Source organism: Lissotriton vulgaris, chromosome 11 (genome assembly GCF_964263255.1).
Source record: "Lissotriton vulgaris chromosome 11, aLisVul1.2, whole genome shotgun sequence".
NCBI classification, from domain to species: Eukaryota; Metazoa; Chordata; class Amphibia; order Caudata; family Salamandridae; genus Lissotriton; species Lissotriton vulgaris.
In genome coordinates, this window is record NC_141699.1 from 567,514,422 (window position 1) to 567,531,826 (window position 17,405).

The 17,405-nt window shown below is 44.5% G+C and overlaps 1 protein-coding gene across 1 annotated transcript in view; it reads left to right on the top strand.

The window, feature by feature from the left end:
• Positions 1–427: 427 nt before the first annotated feature.
• LOC147683161 (uncharacterized) overlaps positions 428–17,405 on the top strand; it is a 360,314-nt gene continuing 343,336 nt past the window's right edge. The window contains exon 1 of the mRNA XM_086943660.1: positions 428–602. Coding sequence (XP_086799786.1) covers positions 548–602 — 55 coding nt within the window. The 5' untranslated portion in view covers positions 428–547. The remainder of the gene's footprint in view (positions 603–17,405) is intronic.

Consider the following 17,405-nt stretch of genomic DNA (forward strand, 5'->3'; position numbering starts at 1 on the left):
ATTTCTCCTTAAAATCAACATTAAGGCTTCATCATATAGAACACGTTTACAATGCTACTTTCTCGATGTTGTACGAAAATACCTCCATCACTTCACTTTACGCATTATTACATTACACGTTCTAATAACAAATAATTTACACGACAAAGAATGTAGGTGCGAACTACTCGTTCTATCAACAAGATTTTGAGTTCACTTTTGGTCAGGCCAAAGTATAATGCATAAAAAAATAAAAGCACATTTTATCACGTGATGTGCCGCAAAAAGCTTGCAAACGAGCAAAGCTACTTACACAATGATCTTGAGTGCTGCAGATACTCGCCACAGAATTTAACCTTGCTCTTCGTGCGTTTCGAGGCGACGTCCAGCGTGGAATGCATTCTTGCTGCCCTGTCTCTTTAAATTCACCAACTGGGAACAACTGATTTACTAACCAAAAATTTTCGTCCAGTAATTGGCTGCAGCACCTGTGAGCGGCCGGTCAAGGTGGGGAGGGGAGAGAGGGCCCGGAAGACGCTGCGGAGACCTCCGTGGAGCGGCAAAAATCATGGCTGCCACCTCCAGACCCTTCTTTGACTGTTTCATTTGCTGCCCCTCGAAAGGTAAGGTTCAAGAAATAGAGCAAACATAATTTTTACAGCTGGAGACGGGGGTCTTTGTTGGGAGGTTTCAGTCACCCATCACTGAACCCATGTTGACATGCTTACTTTCAGAGTTGTACTGTCTTAGAGATAACAAATGTTGCTTAACTATCGGAATAGAGCGTGTTTTGGTAAATGTTGGTATCCTCAAAGTGTCTCGGTAGGACCGCTTTTTGATTATTATTATTTTTTTTTGATTTGGGGGTAGGCGTCGATTTTTGTTAAAGTACGTATCGAGCTGTGTGAAATATTTGCACTTAGAGGAATGCTGTGGAAGTTGCTTTATTAGGGGTAATGTTTTCAGTTGGTTATGCGAAACTTGAGGAGGTGCATTGTGTGTGTTTGTCATATCTCCCTTCCCCCGCCCCCCCTTTCAATGAACAGAAATAGGATTGTCCTATTGCATTGGCGGGTGCGGCATAGAATGACTTCATTGACAGTGCGCCAAGGCAGCATATTTGAGGGGTTTCGCTCTGTTGCTTGTGTGCTTTTGGGGTTTATTTCTGAGGAGCGCCTCTGCTGGAATTTACAGCTAAAACTACTTGTGTGGGGTACGTCGCTGGGAGTTCTGTGCCGGTATTAAGTACCCTATGTCGTCGAGGAATTGTTATTTTAACCTTTTTTGGGGGGGCGGGGGAGGGGGGGGTCGATATCTATGTTTTTTGGAAGAAATGAGTATTCGTGTGAGGCTCACCCTTTATGTGGGTTCTTTTTTGAGTGAACTGTAGAGCTCTGGTGAAATTGTGGTGGTTGGGCACTGTCTGCTAATCCAATTTTTCGTGGCAGTATCAGTCATATGTAGAGGGTGACCTGATGACTTGCTGCAGGTCACAACTTTTCCAGTTTTGATTTGCCCTATAAGTGCATTCTGGGAGCTGTAGTCTAGGTTAATTTTAGTTGAACCAATTGGTCGAACACACCAGCTAATAAATAAAAGCAAAGCCCAGGTCTGGCGAAGTCATTCTCCCCTGAACTTGCAGGCATCTTGTCGCCTTACATATGTAACACCAACGGGCAGTGTCTCAGAAAGGTAGAACTCTTCCTTGGTGCATTTGAGAGATGCAGTTCTTATGAAGAAGTGTCTGCAAAGCTCTATGCTTCTGTTGGGATCGGTGTGAGGTCTCGCTCTTTAGAACTAAACGTAACCTGAAGCTCCAATGGTGCATTGTCAGTGTGAAGTGCCTCTCTTTAAGCAGGAATGGCTGTGGAGACTACATATGTGTATGCAATGATGTGTCAACTTGTGGTGTACATATTTGAAGCCACTTCTCTCGGCCTAGTACCTGCAGAAGTAGCTCTTTGGTATCAAACTAAATGGATGAAAAGAAGCCATGAAATCAACACAGACTAACTTTAACATTGAATAAAGTTAGTGTTATTATTGAGACAAGAAAAAACTATAAATTCTTCACCGCTTAAGTTTTTAAGCTAATGGTAAACTAATACATCATACCGTTACCATCTACTATGCAATAACCTAGCCTGAATTTGACTCTCGGCTATCTGTCTAGCCACTTTACCTAGTTATTTGTCTTCTTGGCCCTGTCCACTTTCCATTGGCATATTGGTCTCCTCTTAGGCCTACCAGACACCTTCTTCACACTGATCTTTTAGTCCTTTCTCAAACTTACCATTGCCTTATCTCTATGATTTCAGGTTATAGTATGTGTGACCTGGACTCTCTACACAAATTAAGAGGTAGAACGTTCACTTAACTAGTTACCCCCCCCCCCCTCCTTTTTTCTTACACCTAGAAGCAACTGTATTCTTCCATCTCCACCTTCTGGTCAAACCCCAGCAAGTCTTACTTGATATGATTTATTGCTTCCAGCCTTGCCTCTTTAGCAGGTTAATTTTTTCCTAAATTTATCTGTTAGCCCTGGGCATCAGTGTCCTGGAAGTACGCATTTACTGAACGTTATCATGTCTCAGAGGCTCATAAATCTATACATTGGCTTGCTTTTCTTTCTAGTTTTGAATTTTATTACTTGTTTTGTATTTCTCTCTTTTAGTTCCAAAAAGCTATTTGATGGCACATGTTCGCTATATAAATAAAAAAGTAATTGGCACCACTTTCCTTTCTTTATTGATTTTGTGAGTAGGAAACAACCGTACAGCCACACGTTGAGTGGTGTGTAGTACAGTTGCATTAAAGACAAAACATGGGACATGCTGAACTTACCCACAACGAGCTACAGAAAACGCCTATGGAGTTGAGATCCTGTCCACAACTTTCAGAATGGTGGGTAGGAAATATGAAGGCTGCAGGGCACGGACCACTGGACAATGTCACATTTATCAGTGTTTATCAGAGCAAAAAGCACTATGACACTAGGGTGGTCAGCACAAAGTGTTCAGATTAATTGCATCTAAAGAAGTCCCCAGTCCTTTCTGCAGGGTAAGGGTAATTAACTGGTGTGTAAGGCATTTTAGGACTGTTGGGTTCAGCTGCTGTGGAGATAAGGTTGGGGGGAGTGGAAGAAGAGGGCATGGAAGGGGCCCAACCACGAGCAGGTGAGGTGGATATTGTTGTGGTAGGACCCTGCTGCTCAAGTTCTAGTAAAGGGTATTTGTCGTGCCACCTATGGCAGTCAGATACTGTCAGCGGTGATCCGCCATGGTCAACGGTGATCTGGCAGGCTAGAGTCTTTTAGTACCGTGTGGAGCTCGACAAAGCTAGTAAGGGCTGGCCAAGGAAAGGGGCCCAGATGGCAGAAAAAGGTCCATACAGTCTTGGAGCCGATATACGATCCCCTTGTACAACCCAATTTTGTATATCTGATATCCATTCATCAAAGAAGGGTAGCTGTGGTGGCCTCCAATGTCAAAGGATGCAAAGCTTGGCTGTGGTCAGTGACTTGGTCAAAAATCTACTTGCATGTCCAGAGAGCCCAGCAAGGTCCCAGAGTCGTGCAACAAAACTAGTACACACAGGATGTGAGAAGTTTGCCTGGTATATGGTGTTCACTATTCTAGTGAGCACCTTGCACAAGTCCAAACGACCCTTATGGTGATTGGTTGTAAGTCAACCTTATAGACCAGCTATCCTAGGGGTAGCATGGACAAGAGCAGTCTTAGGCTAAACTCAAGAGGGCATGTAAATTGTAAATTAATACTTGTATAGCGCACTACTCACCCGCAAGGGTCTCAAGGCGCTTGTACGAATACCGCTGTGGAACCCATCCTGGCTTTCCCTGTGAGGCGTCCACTCCTGGGCACCCCCAAGGTGGAGGCCAGGCATCCTTAGCGTTGTGGGGGCCTATGTGAAGCCAGCTGTTTTACCATAAACAATCCCTTTAAATACCAAATGAAAGGACACCACACAAGTTATGTTACAAAATATATGTATTTATTTCTAGAATAATCCCCTATACTCTTTGAGCACAGAAGCGCAAGCGTTAAATAAGCTGCACAATTATGGATAGGTCGGGTGGCCACTCAAACCATATATTAAGAAAGTGGTATAAGTACCACATCCCGAACAATGAACAGGCCTAGGGCATTGGGAATAGCTGGGCCTACACTGGACTAACGAAGGTTAGATTGGGAGACAGGATACGGGTGCAGTGTCTATAGGCAACCGCCTTTACCATACAAGTCAATGGTGCGTGAAAATCAGAGAGTGTTAGGTTTCTGAGACTTCCGACTGGACTAGAACTTAGCCACTTAAAACTAGGACACTAGAGGTGTAAACCACTATAGGAGCACCGGAGTTATATCGTTACCTCACCCACAGGAAGCGGGTGCAGAGGTGCCAAAGTGTGTCGGGTTTCGTCGTGAAGTTCTATGGAGCCTGGAGGAAAAGATGCTGTAGGCGGCCAGTAGAGAAGAGTCCGGTTGGATCCAAGGGTGGATCGAAGTTGTAGAGTACCTGAAAGCAGAGGGGACAGAGTTCAGGTCACTAGCCTGTGACCAGCGAGGAATCAGGAAGGAATCAGGTGATGTCGAGGTGTTTGTCTCCGCTGCCACGTGGACCAGGAAGGATCGAGGATGACCAGTTGGTGAACACGAGCTGTCCCACAAAGGCTCTTGCTGTCGGCGGTGTCTGTACTCGATTCGGAGTCACCAAGCCTTGGCAAAGGCAACCCACGCAGGACTCGAAGATGTCTTCTTCATCGGACTGGGAAGGTCAGATCGATGGGTCCTTTTCAGGGGAGCTGGGGCCAGTCTGGAGCAACCAGACCAGCGGTGTAGTTTCGAGGTTTCGTAGTCGCAGAGGCCACTAGCCAACGGGCAAGCGACCGGACAACGCGTCGAGAGGGAAAAGTGCAAAAGGTCCCCAAGCAGCACTCGGAGAGTGTAGAGAGGTGATCTTTGGAGCACAGGCTGCTCGGGGCTGGGGCTTCTCAAACCCCAATGCACAACGTCAAGGGTACCTCTGGAGCTGCGTCGACTTTTCAAGATGGCGGTCCCACGTCTCTCGTCTCCTCCACGGGTCTAAGCTTTGCTAGGACTGTGGATCGGGCTGTTGCATGTCTGGGAGTCCAGGTCTCTGTCGTCCGAGCTCCGGCGGGAGCAACGGCAAAGAAAGTCTCGATGCGCTGATGGTGCCTGCGTGCACAGGGTGGCCACTCCTTGACCACAAGGGAGATTCTTTAGTCTTCTACATTAAGTAGGATGTCGAAGGGTCCAGAGTTTTGTTTTAAAGTTTGTCAGGATGATCTAAATTGCTTTGGCACAGCTCCTACCTTTATTCCAAATCAAGGGGCTGGATCACCTGCTAGGTCCCTCCTATGGGTGGGACCCAGGAAGGGGGTGGTTACATCCATTTCCCTTTGTCCAGTTTCGTGCCAGAGCTGGGGCTGGAGTGCCCCAGCAACGGTTTGAACTGGACTATGCATGGGACACCTTGTGTGCCCCAGGCAGTGTCTAGTTTCATTCAACACTCCCTACTACAATCCACTATCTCCTGTCTGGGGTGGTGTAACACCTCCCTGTGACAGGATACCATTTGTCCAGGCCTCCCCTGCCGGAGTTTTGGTCAGCAGCAGGAGGCCAGACTTGTCTGTGGCAGCAGCATCCATTTTGTGATGCTCGGGCTCTGGTTAGATTTAACCGCGTTTAAGCAAAGTACATGTCTGTTCCCTCTAGAAGGGTGGAATGCTACCCCCGTCGCCAGAACTGGCGAGGGGGTAGTATTCCAAAGCGTATGACACCTTACACGACATGTTTTGATAAAGCCAAACCAAAGTGAGCAAGTAACCGCGAGGATTATAATGCACTTAAGAGTATATGGTATGGGAATATCCCAGAACAGGTAAGGGAGTTGGTCCCGAAAGCTGCAGACAGGCTCAGCTCATGCTATAGCACCATCTCACATAAAACAAGGCACTCTGCCTCCAGGATTGTTAAGGCCTGCCATAGGAGTGACTTATAGGTGTATATGTGTCCAGATATAGGTATACTATATCTAAGCAAGGGGTGATTACACATCCTTGCCCCAGCTGAGTGATCAGCCAGTTGACATTTTGGATAGCCAGCCAGGGGTGGCAAAAGATATGCTGCAGCCCCTGGTAGGCCTTGGATGCACCTATGCCCTGGGTACCTATAGTACACTGTACAGGGGCTGATAAGGTGTCCCAATATCCAATTAGAGATGTACCTAAGGTACATGGAGTCCATTTTACAGAGAGAGCAGATAGCCTGGGGCCCTGATTAGCAGGATCCCAGGCCAACGAAGTCGAAAACCAGCTAAAAACTAGGCAAAAAAATCTGGGGTAACCATAGTCCGGTATCCACCTTCCTACACAGGAGAATCTGTGGCAGCTCTATAGAGCAGTTGAGTATGGATCTGACTTGGGACCATAGCAGTAGTACTTTCAGGCAGTCATAGAGAATGTGATGTCACAGCAATAGTCTGCAGTAGTGGTGGAGAAGGCCTGATGTCACAAAGTTCTGTGGTGTAGAGTAACCGTTTTGGACAGTCTTGTAAAGACCGAGCCTCATCCTGGAGTTGCAGATCTCCTTGTCCAGTTCTTCTATTAGTTCGTCCCAATCTTCCTCTCATTGTATTTGGAGTGTCCCCTGCCGCATAGTACCCAGGAGGGACTGCGAATGCAGGTGTTGAACTGTGATGTTATATAAAACAGACATAACCGTCTTGAAAGAGCCCCATACTTTTAAATATTGCGTATCGAGGGAGTCTGGGAGGTGCCATGGTCTGATTCCCTGGAGACCGTGTTGAAGCTGCCCATATCTCTAATGTTGCGATTTGGGGAGGTAGTGAGGGGAGAATCACTCCTGGAGTGTTGTTCATATCCCTAGCAGCCACAAGATGATTTAGAGTGGTGATCCTGGGTGTTCACCATGTCCCCCCCCCCAGGCACAGGTTTACCCATAGACCTGTATGACAGTGTTGTTCCAGAGAGAAACAATAAAGTGCAACATTGCGTGGCACTACAACAATTATAGGACTCGATTCCATAGCTCCACCTGGTTGAGGGGTGATGCTTAGGGGCTGCAATAGCAATATAGAAGGTCTAGGCCAGTACTGCAACAAGCAACGTTGTTTTCCAGTTTCACCTAGAGGGGTGGGTCCACCACACCAGACCTCGTGGACAGCTGGGCGAGATTCAAGGCCTTGTGATAATGTTTTAAGGTAGGCCCATGCTGCCACTCTGATGCTGGGCGATATATTTAGAGGTTTTTAGATAGGGCCGTTTTGCATCCCAGGCAATGCATCATTTGTCCCTATCAATGGAACGGGACAGTAGTGGGCTGTACTGTGATGGGTAGCATGCCCAGGACATAGGTAAAATGGGGGCCGCCACTATTTTCACTGACTGTAGGTGCCCTCACATTTTCAAATTAAGAGTTCCATTTTGCTTAATACATGGCAGTTTTAACAGTGAGTTGAGTCAAGATTAAGAGGGACCATCCCTTCCAGGCCTCTGGGCATGAAGATACCCAGATACTTCAGGTATTGTGGTGGCCTCCGAAACAGAAGTCTGTAATGGAGAGGGAGAGGGAGGGAGAGGGGGAGAGAGAGAGAGAAAGATATGTGTGTTGTATATACTTTGTGGGCTTGCGTCATGCCCATTGGCTTTTTATTCCATCCCTCTTTTCTTTGTCCCTCCTTTTTTGTTTTGTTTCCTCCCATGGCGCACGACCCAAGTACTGTATCTTTATGCTTTGTATATCTGTTTATTTTGTGGGACTCCTTTTTATTTCTTTTCGGCTCATGTTATACTGTGGGTTTGCGTTCACCTTCAGGGCCTGTCTTTTATTGCACCTTTGCGCACACTCCCTCCTTCCCCTGTTGTTGCTGCCATTCTTCGTTTGGGGTAAGAGGGGAGCAAATGTGCACCGGGTTATGTGCCTGTTTGAAAAGGGGAGAGAAAACTAACTAACTAAAGACACACATTGATTGTGCTAATCTATTATGATATTTTATTTTTATGACATCTTTTTTTATGGAAATGATTTTTCTTAGTTCATTATAATTGTAATTTACTACATATAAAAATGACAATACATGTACAAACGGTGAGATAATAAACAATTGAATCAATTATTATAAAAAAATACAGAAGTGCATTCCTTTTTCAACGCGTTTCGGCGTAAGCCTTCTTCAGGAAGTCTGTATTCATGCACCAATGTTTAAACTGAGAAACTGAGATTATATGTCATTAGTATGTTATATCGTTTTCATTCCTCACATGTTTTTTAAAATACATTTCATTTGATAATTTGTTCACTCTGAATAGATCTCTCTAGTAACACCCTGTGATAGCAGCATAACTAAGCCCAAGATTCCCTATATATACACACATTTTAAAATTGACACATATAATCACATATTCTGTTCTTTATATACAAAGTCAAGATTTGTCTGTAAAATCTATAACAGATTATTATAGATTTTCACCGCATAGTCTGTGAAACTATAGGTGCTATCTACACTATATACATTTTTAACCATTCTATTAATACATATTGTTGTCTGAAACTCAGCAACTAGTTTATGACACTGTAAGTGCTATGTACACTATATACATTTTTATACATTCTGTTTGTACATATTGTTGACTAATAGTACAAAACTTAAGGACTAGTGATTCAAGCCCATTATTTAGGTCCAGCCTAGTTAGTGCTTGCGCTGTCTCTTCGAGATATGTTGTATATACTTTGTGGGCTTGCGTCATGCCCATTGGCTTTTTATTCCATCCATCTTTTCTTTGTCCCTCCTTTTTTTGTGTTTTGTTTCCTCCCATGGCGCACGACCCAAGTACTGTACCTTTATGCTTTGTATATCGGTTTATTTTGTGGGACTCCTTTTTATTTCTTTTCGGTTCATGTTATACTGTGGGTGTGCGTTCACCTTCAGGGCCTGTCTTTTATTGCACCTTTGCGCACACTCCCTCCTTCCCCTGTTGTTGCTGCCATTCTTCCCCACCTCCTGCTCCATTGCTTGTTGCCCCAGTTACTAGTGTTCTGTTCCTAGTACCTCTCATTGAAATGAGCATTGCGTGTTTAAGAGTAGCTTGGAGCAGTGGTAAATTGTTTTGATGCTGGGAGGGGTGCCACCTTCACTTCTCCAAGGGGAAGTGGTCTTGTGATGGCGAGTTGCGGTAGCATGCGTGCCTGCAAATACACTGAAGGGTTAAGTAGTCTGGTGATGGTGGGATGTGCCTGCTCTGCTTCAGCTGCAGGCATAGGAAGTTTAGAAATTAAGTTGAGCGGCTGCTGGGTCAGGGTGCTGTAGTCACTACAGCCAGAGCTAGGGGTGCTCCTGCCATGAGAGGGCACCTCGCCCGGTTTTGCCTGTAAATCTTATTTTTATCTGGTCATATTTGCTCTGTGTTCAGAGACCGAAGTCAGTTTGCAATTACTTTTTCTTCTCTGACTGCAGAGCTCCAGGAATTTTTTAAGTGAACTCTCTGACCTGTATGAAATGTGAAATGACCGTTTGTAAGGTATCAGGTTTTTCATAACACACATTGAAATTGGTAATAAGTTAACTGTACAAACATTTCAAAATATATTTCTGTAGTTGTGAAAGCTTTTTTGTGCTTCTGTGATATGAAACAATATTAATAGGGTGAAAAAACAAATCAGAATACGTTACTTGGTGATGTGCAAATGATAAATTTTTCCAGGGACCCAATTTTCACAGATTATTGTTAATACTGTATAATTGTATCATTAAAGCTGCAAGATAGTTGGAAGGCATTTGCCTATTTTGAGCAAATGTACTGTCTGTAAATGACAGTGCACTTACACACCTTGCCCTAGTAATATATTTATTAAAAGTGAGTGTTTAAACATGAACTGAGAAACACTCCTGCCATTGCCCTGATGGCAATGCTATTAGTAAACAGAGAGGCAAGTTTGGGATCATGTGTATTCTATATGTGGGCTATAGTCTTATTACCAAAATGAGAAAGTGGGAGGTGCACTGCACGGTTAAACATAAAGTAGAAGGATGGTTTCACAGGGTGGGTGCACTCTAGGGTGGCATTTCCGTCAAGCGCCTGGAGATAGACTAGTGGTGGGTGTATGCAAGGATTTGCAGGTACATCCCCCTATGAGAGGCACTCCATGGTGGTTCATGAAAATGATTCCACAGTTCAAATATAAAGGTTTATTGTTCAATAGTTATTCATAAAGTTTCAATGATATTTAAATCATGTCATGATGTTTGAGAACACGATGTACTGTATACATAGGAAAAACGTCAACTCCTCCAATGCATTTCGTGCTGGACGCCCTTTATCAAGGAGAGCTGGGGAAGAAGAAGAAATGAGCCCGAATTAGGGGGTATAGACTGGGGGTATAGACTGGGGGCATAAACGTGCCGAACAATGTGCTGTGGGGGTTGTGAGAAGGATTGAAGGAAAGGAGATGACTAGCATATGGACTAGGTGTCACTAATTCTAAAATACGTGCTTCCCGAGGAGTAACATGCAAAAGTTAAGACCGGGTGTAAGGCAGAACGTGCCGATTGGTGAATTCGGGAAATTGACCTGAATATGTAAATAACGTGGACTAGGTGTGACAAATTCTTACATACGTGCATCCCAAGTAGTAACATGCAGGAGATGAAACCGGGTGTAAGGTAAAACTTGACGGTTGGTGAAATCGGAAAATGAACTGAACGTGAGAATAACGTGAACGAAGGTTTAACGAGGCGCGGTGCTCGACAGGGTGCCTACAAATCATAATGACACTTACTGCTCGATGAAAAGCTGCAGGGTTCACTATCGCGAGGTGGCAGTCCTGGTGTGAAGGGTTGATTCGAGTGGTTAGCGTAACGGGGTTTGGTTAAGTGAACTGACGGAAAAATAGAAAACGGACTCATGCTAAACATGGGGTGGTGGTGGCCATATTTGGTTGGGTTAGTTAGTGGGGAAGTGAAGGAAGGACCAAGGAGCTTGGGTGCCATGTTAGGGTAGGTTAAACAAAAGTGAAGAGAAACCGGAGTAAAGTAATCAGGAATAGTAAAGGAATATTGGAAAATGGAGAATAAAGGGTGGAGAATGAATTATGAGTTAAAATTAAAACAAGAAATCAAGAACATGAGGTATGAAAATAACGAGATAAAGAAATAAAGAAATAGAGTAATAAAGAAGTAAAGATATAAAGAAATGAGGAGATGAGGGAATAAAGAGATGAGGAAATAAAGAGCAATGCTGACATATTTAACAGTGTGGACATTAAAGATAACAACTGTATTCTATACGATCATTCAAACCATGGGGTTTGAGTGTTTGCAAACGATAAATCCATTCAAGTTCTTTAAGTAGAAGAAGTTTGCGGATGTCAATTCCTTCAGTGTGGACAACCATTTCCAAAATAATTAATTGGAGTTGTGCTATGGTGTGTTGATGATCTTGAAAATGCATGGCAATGTTTGATTTTTCCTGTTTGGTACGAATGTTTGACTTGTGTTCGTTTATGCGAACTTTGATTTTTCTTTCGGTTTTACCGACGTATAGTTTGCCACAGGGACATTTTAGTGCGTAGACTAAGTTCATGGAGTCGCATGTTGCATTGACTTGTAGTTTGATAAGATGTCCTTTCATTGGATGTCTGATGTGGTTACCTTTAATGATGGAATTACAGTTGCTGCAATTTAAACACGGTTGGGTTCCTTTGAAAGTTTGGTTAGTCAGTGTTTGAGTGGAGAGAATTTCTTGAATGTTTTGGCCACGGGTATGAGCAAATAGAGGAGGATTATGAAAAATGTCCCGAAAGTCTGGTTCAACTTGTAAGATGGGCCAATGTTTAAGAATGATTTTCTTGAATTGGTTGCTTGCCGTGGAGAATTTGGACACAAGGACCATACGTTCATTAGGTGTTTTTGCGCTCTTGACGAGGCTTTGTTGTCTGGTGATGTTAGCAACTCGTGTTTCCGCGATGTTTAAGATGTTTTCCGGGTAACCTCGGTCTCGGAAGCGTTGATGCGTTTCTCTAATGCGATGTTTGTAGGTCTGTTCATCTGAGACAATCCTTTTAATTCGTAGCATTTGCGAAAGCGGTAGATGCTTCTTGAGGGATCCCTGGTGGAAACTGGTGAAGTGCAGAGTATTGTTGTGGTCGGTGGTTTTCCGATGTAGGTCGGTTATGATGCCATTTTTGGTGATCTTGATGAGAACATCAAGGAATGAGATTTCTGTCTCACTTATTTGCCATGTAAGTTTGATACGTTCGTCTTTTGTTTTGAGTTCTGTTAGTGCTTCATTTAATGATTCTTTTGAGTTAGTCCACATTATGAACAGATCATCTATGTATCGTACATACATTTTTATTTTCTGTTGGAAGATGTCGTTGGTGTATATATGGATTTTTTCAAAATTCTCCGTATAAATGTTGGCATATGTAGGAGCCGCACAGTTTCCCATAGCCATTCCAGATAGCTGAAGGTACCATTTGTCTTTCTCTTGGAAGTAGCTGTGATATAACGTATATATCATGAGTTCCATAATGAAAGTTTGCATGGATGGGTCAATGTTACTTTCAAGGAGGGCCTGTTCGACAGCCTCAATTCCTCCCTGGTGGGGTATTGAGGTGTATAGTGAGCTGACATCCGCTGTACATAAGACCAATGTATCGTTGGCGTTGACTTGTATTTGAGCCAGTTTGATCAAAAATTCGGTAGTGTCTTTAATGTAACTGACTTAGTAACCAGGGGTTGAAGATATTTGTCTATGAATTTGCCTGTAGGCTCATGTATCGATCCTCTGGTCGATACTATGGGCCGGAAGGGTGGGTCAAGGAGGTTTTTGTGTATTTTTGGGTTCATTTGGATCCTGGGACTTCTGGGATGTTCCATCAGTAAAAAAAATTTTGGGCGATCTTCAATTGTACCGGCCTGATGCTCCATTGCTTGTTGCCCCAGTTACTAGTGTTCTGTTCCTAGTACCTCTAATTGAAATGAGCATTGCGTGTTTAAGAGTAGCTTGGAGCAGTGGTAAATTGTTTTGATGCTGGGAGGGGTGCCACCTTCACTTCTCCAAGGGGAAGTGGTCTTGTGTTGGCGAGTTGCGGTAGCATGCATGCCTGCAAATACACTGAAGGGTTAAGGAGTCTGGTGATAGTGGGATGTGCCTGCTCTGCTTCAGCTGCAGGCATAGGAAGTTTAGAAATTAAGTTGAGCGGCTGCTGGGTCAGGGTGCTGTAGTCACTACAGCCAGAGCTAGGGGTGCTCCTGCCATGAGAGGGCACCTCGCCCGGTATTGCCTGTAAATCTTATTTTTATCTGGTCATATTTGCTCTGTGTTCAGAGACCGAAGTCAGTTTGCAATTACTTTTTCTTCTCTGACTGCAGAGCTCCAGGATTTTTTTAATTGAACTATCTGACCTGTATGAAATGTGAAATGACAGTTTGTAAGGTTTTTCATAACACACATTGAAATTGGTAATAAGTTAACTGTACAAACATTTCAAAATATATTTCTGTAGTTGTGAAAGCTTTTTTTGTGCTTCTGTGATATGAAAAAATATTAATAGGGTGAAAAAACAAATCAGAATACGTTACTTGGTGATGTGCAAATGATAAATATTTTCTGGGACACAATTATATTAAAGCTGCAAGGTAGTTGGAAGGCATTTGCCTATTTTGAGCAAATGTACTGTCTGTAAATGACAGTGCACTTACACACTTGCCCTAGTAATATATTTATTAAAAGTGAGTGTTTAAACATCAACTGAGAAACACTCCTGCCATTGCCCTGATGGCAATGCTATTAGTAAACAGAGAGGCAAGTTTGGGATCATGTGTATTCTATATATGGGCTATATTCTTATTACACATGGAGCAAACGTTTAATCTATTTAATCAAACGAGTTTTACAGCAGAAATCCTCTACTCATGTATTTGAAGGTGCACTTGTGTGAGAATGAAGAAAAAGGTGACTGCAAAATAAAATATCTGCCAATGATCACAACATTTGAGACCAGTGTATGGGTCAAGTAAATTACAGCCTGGTAGGGTAGATTATTTAAGTCACTTGACCTATAGTTCTAGTAAAAAGTTTTTTAATGATTTTTCGAGTCCTGCTACTGTTCCACATCTAACGTCAAGTCAATTATCCCTAATCGCCTTTTTTTGCTTTTTCCAAAATAATTTTTACTCAACTTGGCGGCTGTTTTTGTAACTCTTACCTGGAAAGATGTAGTTGGGTCTGGCCCCTTGCGAGCTACATCGTGGCTCAGCAAAAGGGGATTTGCCATGACCAGGGGTTGCCTGCTAAGAGGAGCATTAAAAGAGCAGAGCTCCAAAAAGTCTTGGGAGCATGGGCAGACTCCCACCAGACCACAAGAGAAGAGGAAGAATAGTTAGATGAGGAGGAGGAGGAGGAGGAACTGGAGGAGGAACTGGAGGATTTGGACCAGGACCAGGACCCACGGGAGAGTCTTGGACTGCAACCTGTTGAGGAAGTTTGTAACCTACTCAGAGGACTAGATATTTCTCCCAGGTCAGGGAGCAGTGTGTCTGCCAGGGGTCTGTCCCTAGAGGAGCTGAAGGACAGACTGGAAGAGAGGAAACTCAAGTTGGAGCTGGCAAAAAAGCTGACATCTGAGCTGGAGAAAGCCTTACAGCAGAAGAAAATGGCTGTTGAGGAAAGAACTCTAATGTTGGCCCATTAACAGAGTCTGAAGGAGCTGGACGTTGAGGCCAGACAGGCTGAGTTCAGCAGTGATGGTGGCAGCGTTTCTTCCGTGCCCTTTAACAGAAGTGTCCTCCTTCTCAAAGGTCTGGTGCATGACTTTGTGGTGGGAGATGACATAGCTGGGTTTTAGGCTTATGAGACTGCTCTGAAGAAGTACAAGGTCCCTGATGGGGATTGGGGGGGTCTAGTCTGTAGAGGCACATCACTAGTGAGGTGGTGAAAATGTACAGGCCCTGGATGTGGGTGAATGGACCAATGAAAGAAGCCCTTATCAGAAAATTAAATTTAACCCCCAGAGAAGTACAGGCAGAAGTTTAGGGAGAGTCCGAAACTATCCCAACAGTCCTGGGTGGATTGTTGATTCTTTTTGCAAGGCACTGGATGGTTGGGTGAAGAGCTGTGAAGTAAAAGATTATTGGGGCTTTGTAACTTGATTGTACAAGAGCACATGTTCAGTCTTTGGTTACCAGATCTGTGCCACAACTTTGACGGTAAGTTCATGGACCCCAGGGAGCTTGCTAAGGAGGCGGCCCTTGGTGTCCGCACTATGGTCCACAGAAAAGTATAGGGTGGAGTGGGTGGGGGGGGGGGGGTCAATCCCCACAAGGATGGGCTGGGTCCTCAGCAGAAGGAGGTGGTGGGAACAAAAACAAAAGTAAGGAGTTCTCTAAAGGGCCCCAAAATAGTTATTTGGGTCAAAACCCCTACCCCTTACTGAGAAGAAATAGTTCCCTGATAGTAGGTCTGCAGGGAAGGAACCCCATAATTGTTTTGAGAGCCTAAAGGAGGGGGCACAGCCACCCACTGGTGAGCAGTCACTAGGGCTCACTAGTGTAGCGCTTGGGGAGGAGATTGGCGTAGAAAGTTTGCGGAACAGAGGAGGTTACCATAGCGTTCCTGGGTGACAAAGATGTTGCATAGAACCCACTTGCCTAGTAATATTAGGAAGTACAGGCAGTGGGGCACTATAAACAGGCAGAGGGTGTAGACTCGGAGAGACAATGGAGCCAGTATGACAACCATCAGGTGTCCCTTGATGTCCTCCGAGCAGGTAGTCCCTAATGTGTTCCACCAAGTTGTTGCAGCCGACAACCGTGAGTCACTACCCAGTGGCTCTGGTTCCCTTTGAATGGGAGTGGGGGGAGGTCTTGGGTTTCTTGAGGGTAGCTCGGAGTCCATTCTTGATTGTAGATGGTATGCTCCAGGTCACTGCCAAGCAGGCAAACTGAAAAAAGTTGATACTCCGGTCCCACTTGTGAGGTTAGGGTTACCTGAGTAGGGTGCCTGGCCACACATTCCATTGCAGCCTGCCTGGAGACTAGAAGAATGGGCCAGGTGCCTACAAAAAAAGAGGAAGAGCAAGGGGTGTGGGAAAACCGCTCCTGATTCTCCGACAATCAGAGGAGCGTGACCCTGAGGGAAACACTACAGAGGAAGATGAATTGGGGCAACCTGCCTGAGCTGTCAACTGGCAGACAACATGCTTCTGGAAGCTCATCCGGGAGAATCTGGAAACCAGCCAGGAGGACATGAATTGCTGGTATAACCAGAATGCCACTCTGACGGAGTTTCATCCTATCCCCAAAGTGTGGGTGAGGGAGCCTGTGGAGTCCAGGACCCAGCAGGACTGCTGGTATGGGTGTTATGAGGTGAAGCAGCACCAGAATGAGGCCACCTACTTGGCAGACCTCAAGACTCCCAGGAACCCTTTATGGGTCCTTCATGTCAATCGCCTTAAGTACCTCTTTGAGTCGTTTTGAGCTTACCATGTTCGTTGTTACTGATGATGTGGTGGAAGAGGAAAGTGAACCTCTCCCTGACCTTCAAGCTTCCAAGGAGCAGGATGGGTCAGTGGAGGGTGTCCGCCTCTCCCTTACACTGACCCAAGACCAACAGAACTCTCTTGCTGGGGCAGTTTGCCTCTTTGTTCTGACTTAATCCACGACTCACTACATGGTGTACCCACGATAATTATACTGTGGACAGCACACATGTGAAGAGCAAAATTTACAGGTAGTCTGATGAGGTGAGAGTGCGCATTAAGGAGGAGGTCTCCGAAAAGCTGACTTAAGGGCTTATTGAGGCCTCATTTAGCCCTTGGCCCATCCCTTGCTACACCTAAGCTATTTTATAGTTATTTTCATATTTCTAATGCCATATCTGTTTATAGAGCAATTTGTGCAAAAGAAGTTTGGATGATGTCATTAGTGATGTCCTGGAAAATGTCATGAGTGTAATATATGAGGACATACACATGTGAGGTCATAAGCAGTGCATTGCAGGAACACAAGTTATAGTTAACTCTAACTATAACTGGCGAATTTCGGAAACATTTCTTTTAAGGTAAAATGGTTAATGATGTGTTCACATAACTGCTACTTAACCTTTGTTTTTTTTCCCAGTGCATTTCTAGTTTTCTTTTTTTTTAATTTAAAGTAATGTATTAGAATATGTTAAGCCATCCCCTTTGTGTCCAGGCATTGCAGAAGCCCCCTCTCTGCACATAGCCTTTGGCCTAGTGCAGCAGTGTATTGGCCACAGGGCTGTTGCTAGGCCTGTGGCCAAACACCCAGCAAGGTACTAACCCCACGTAGGCCTTGGCGTGCGCAGTGTCACACAGGCCTTGGCGTGCGCAGTGTTGGATTAGACT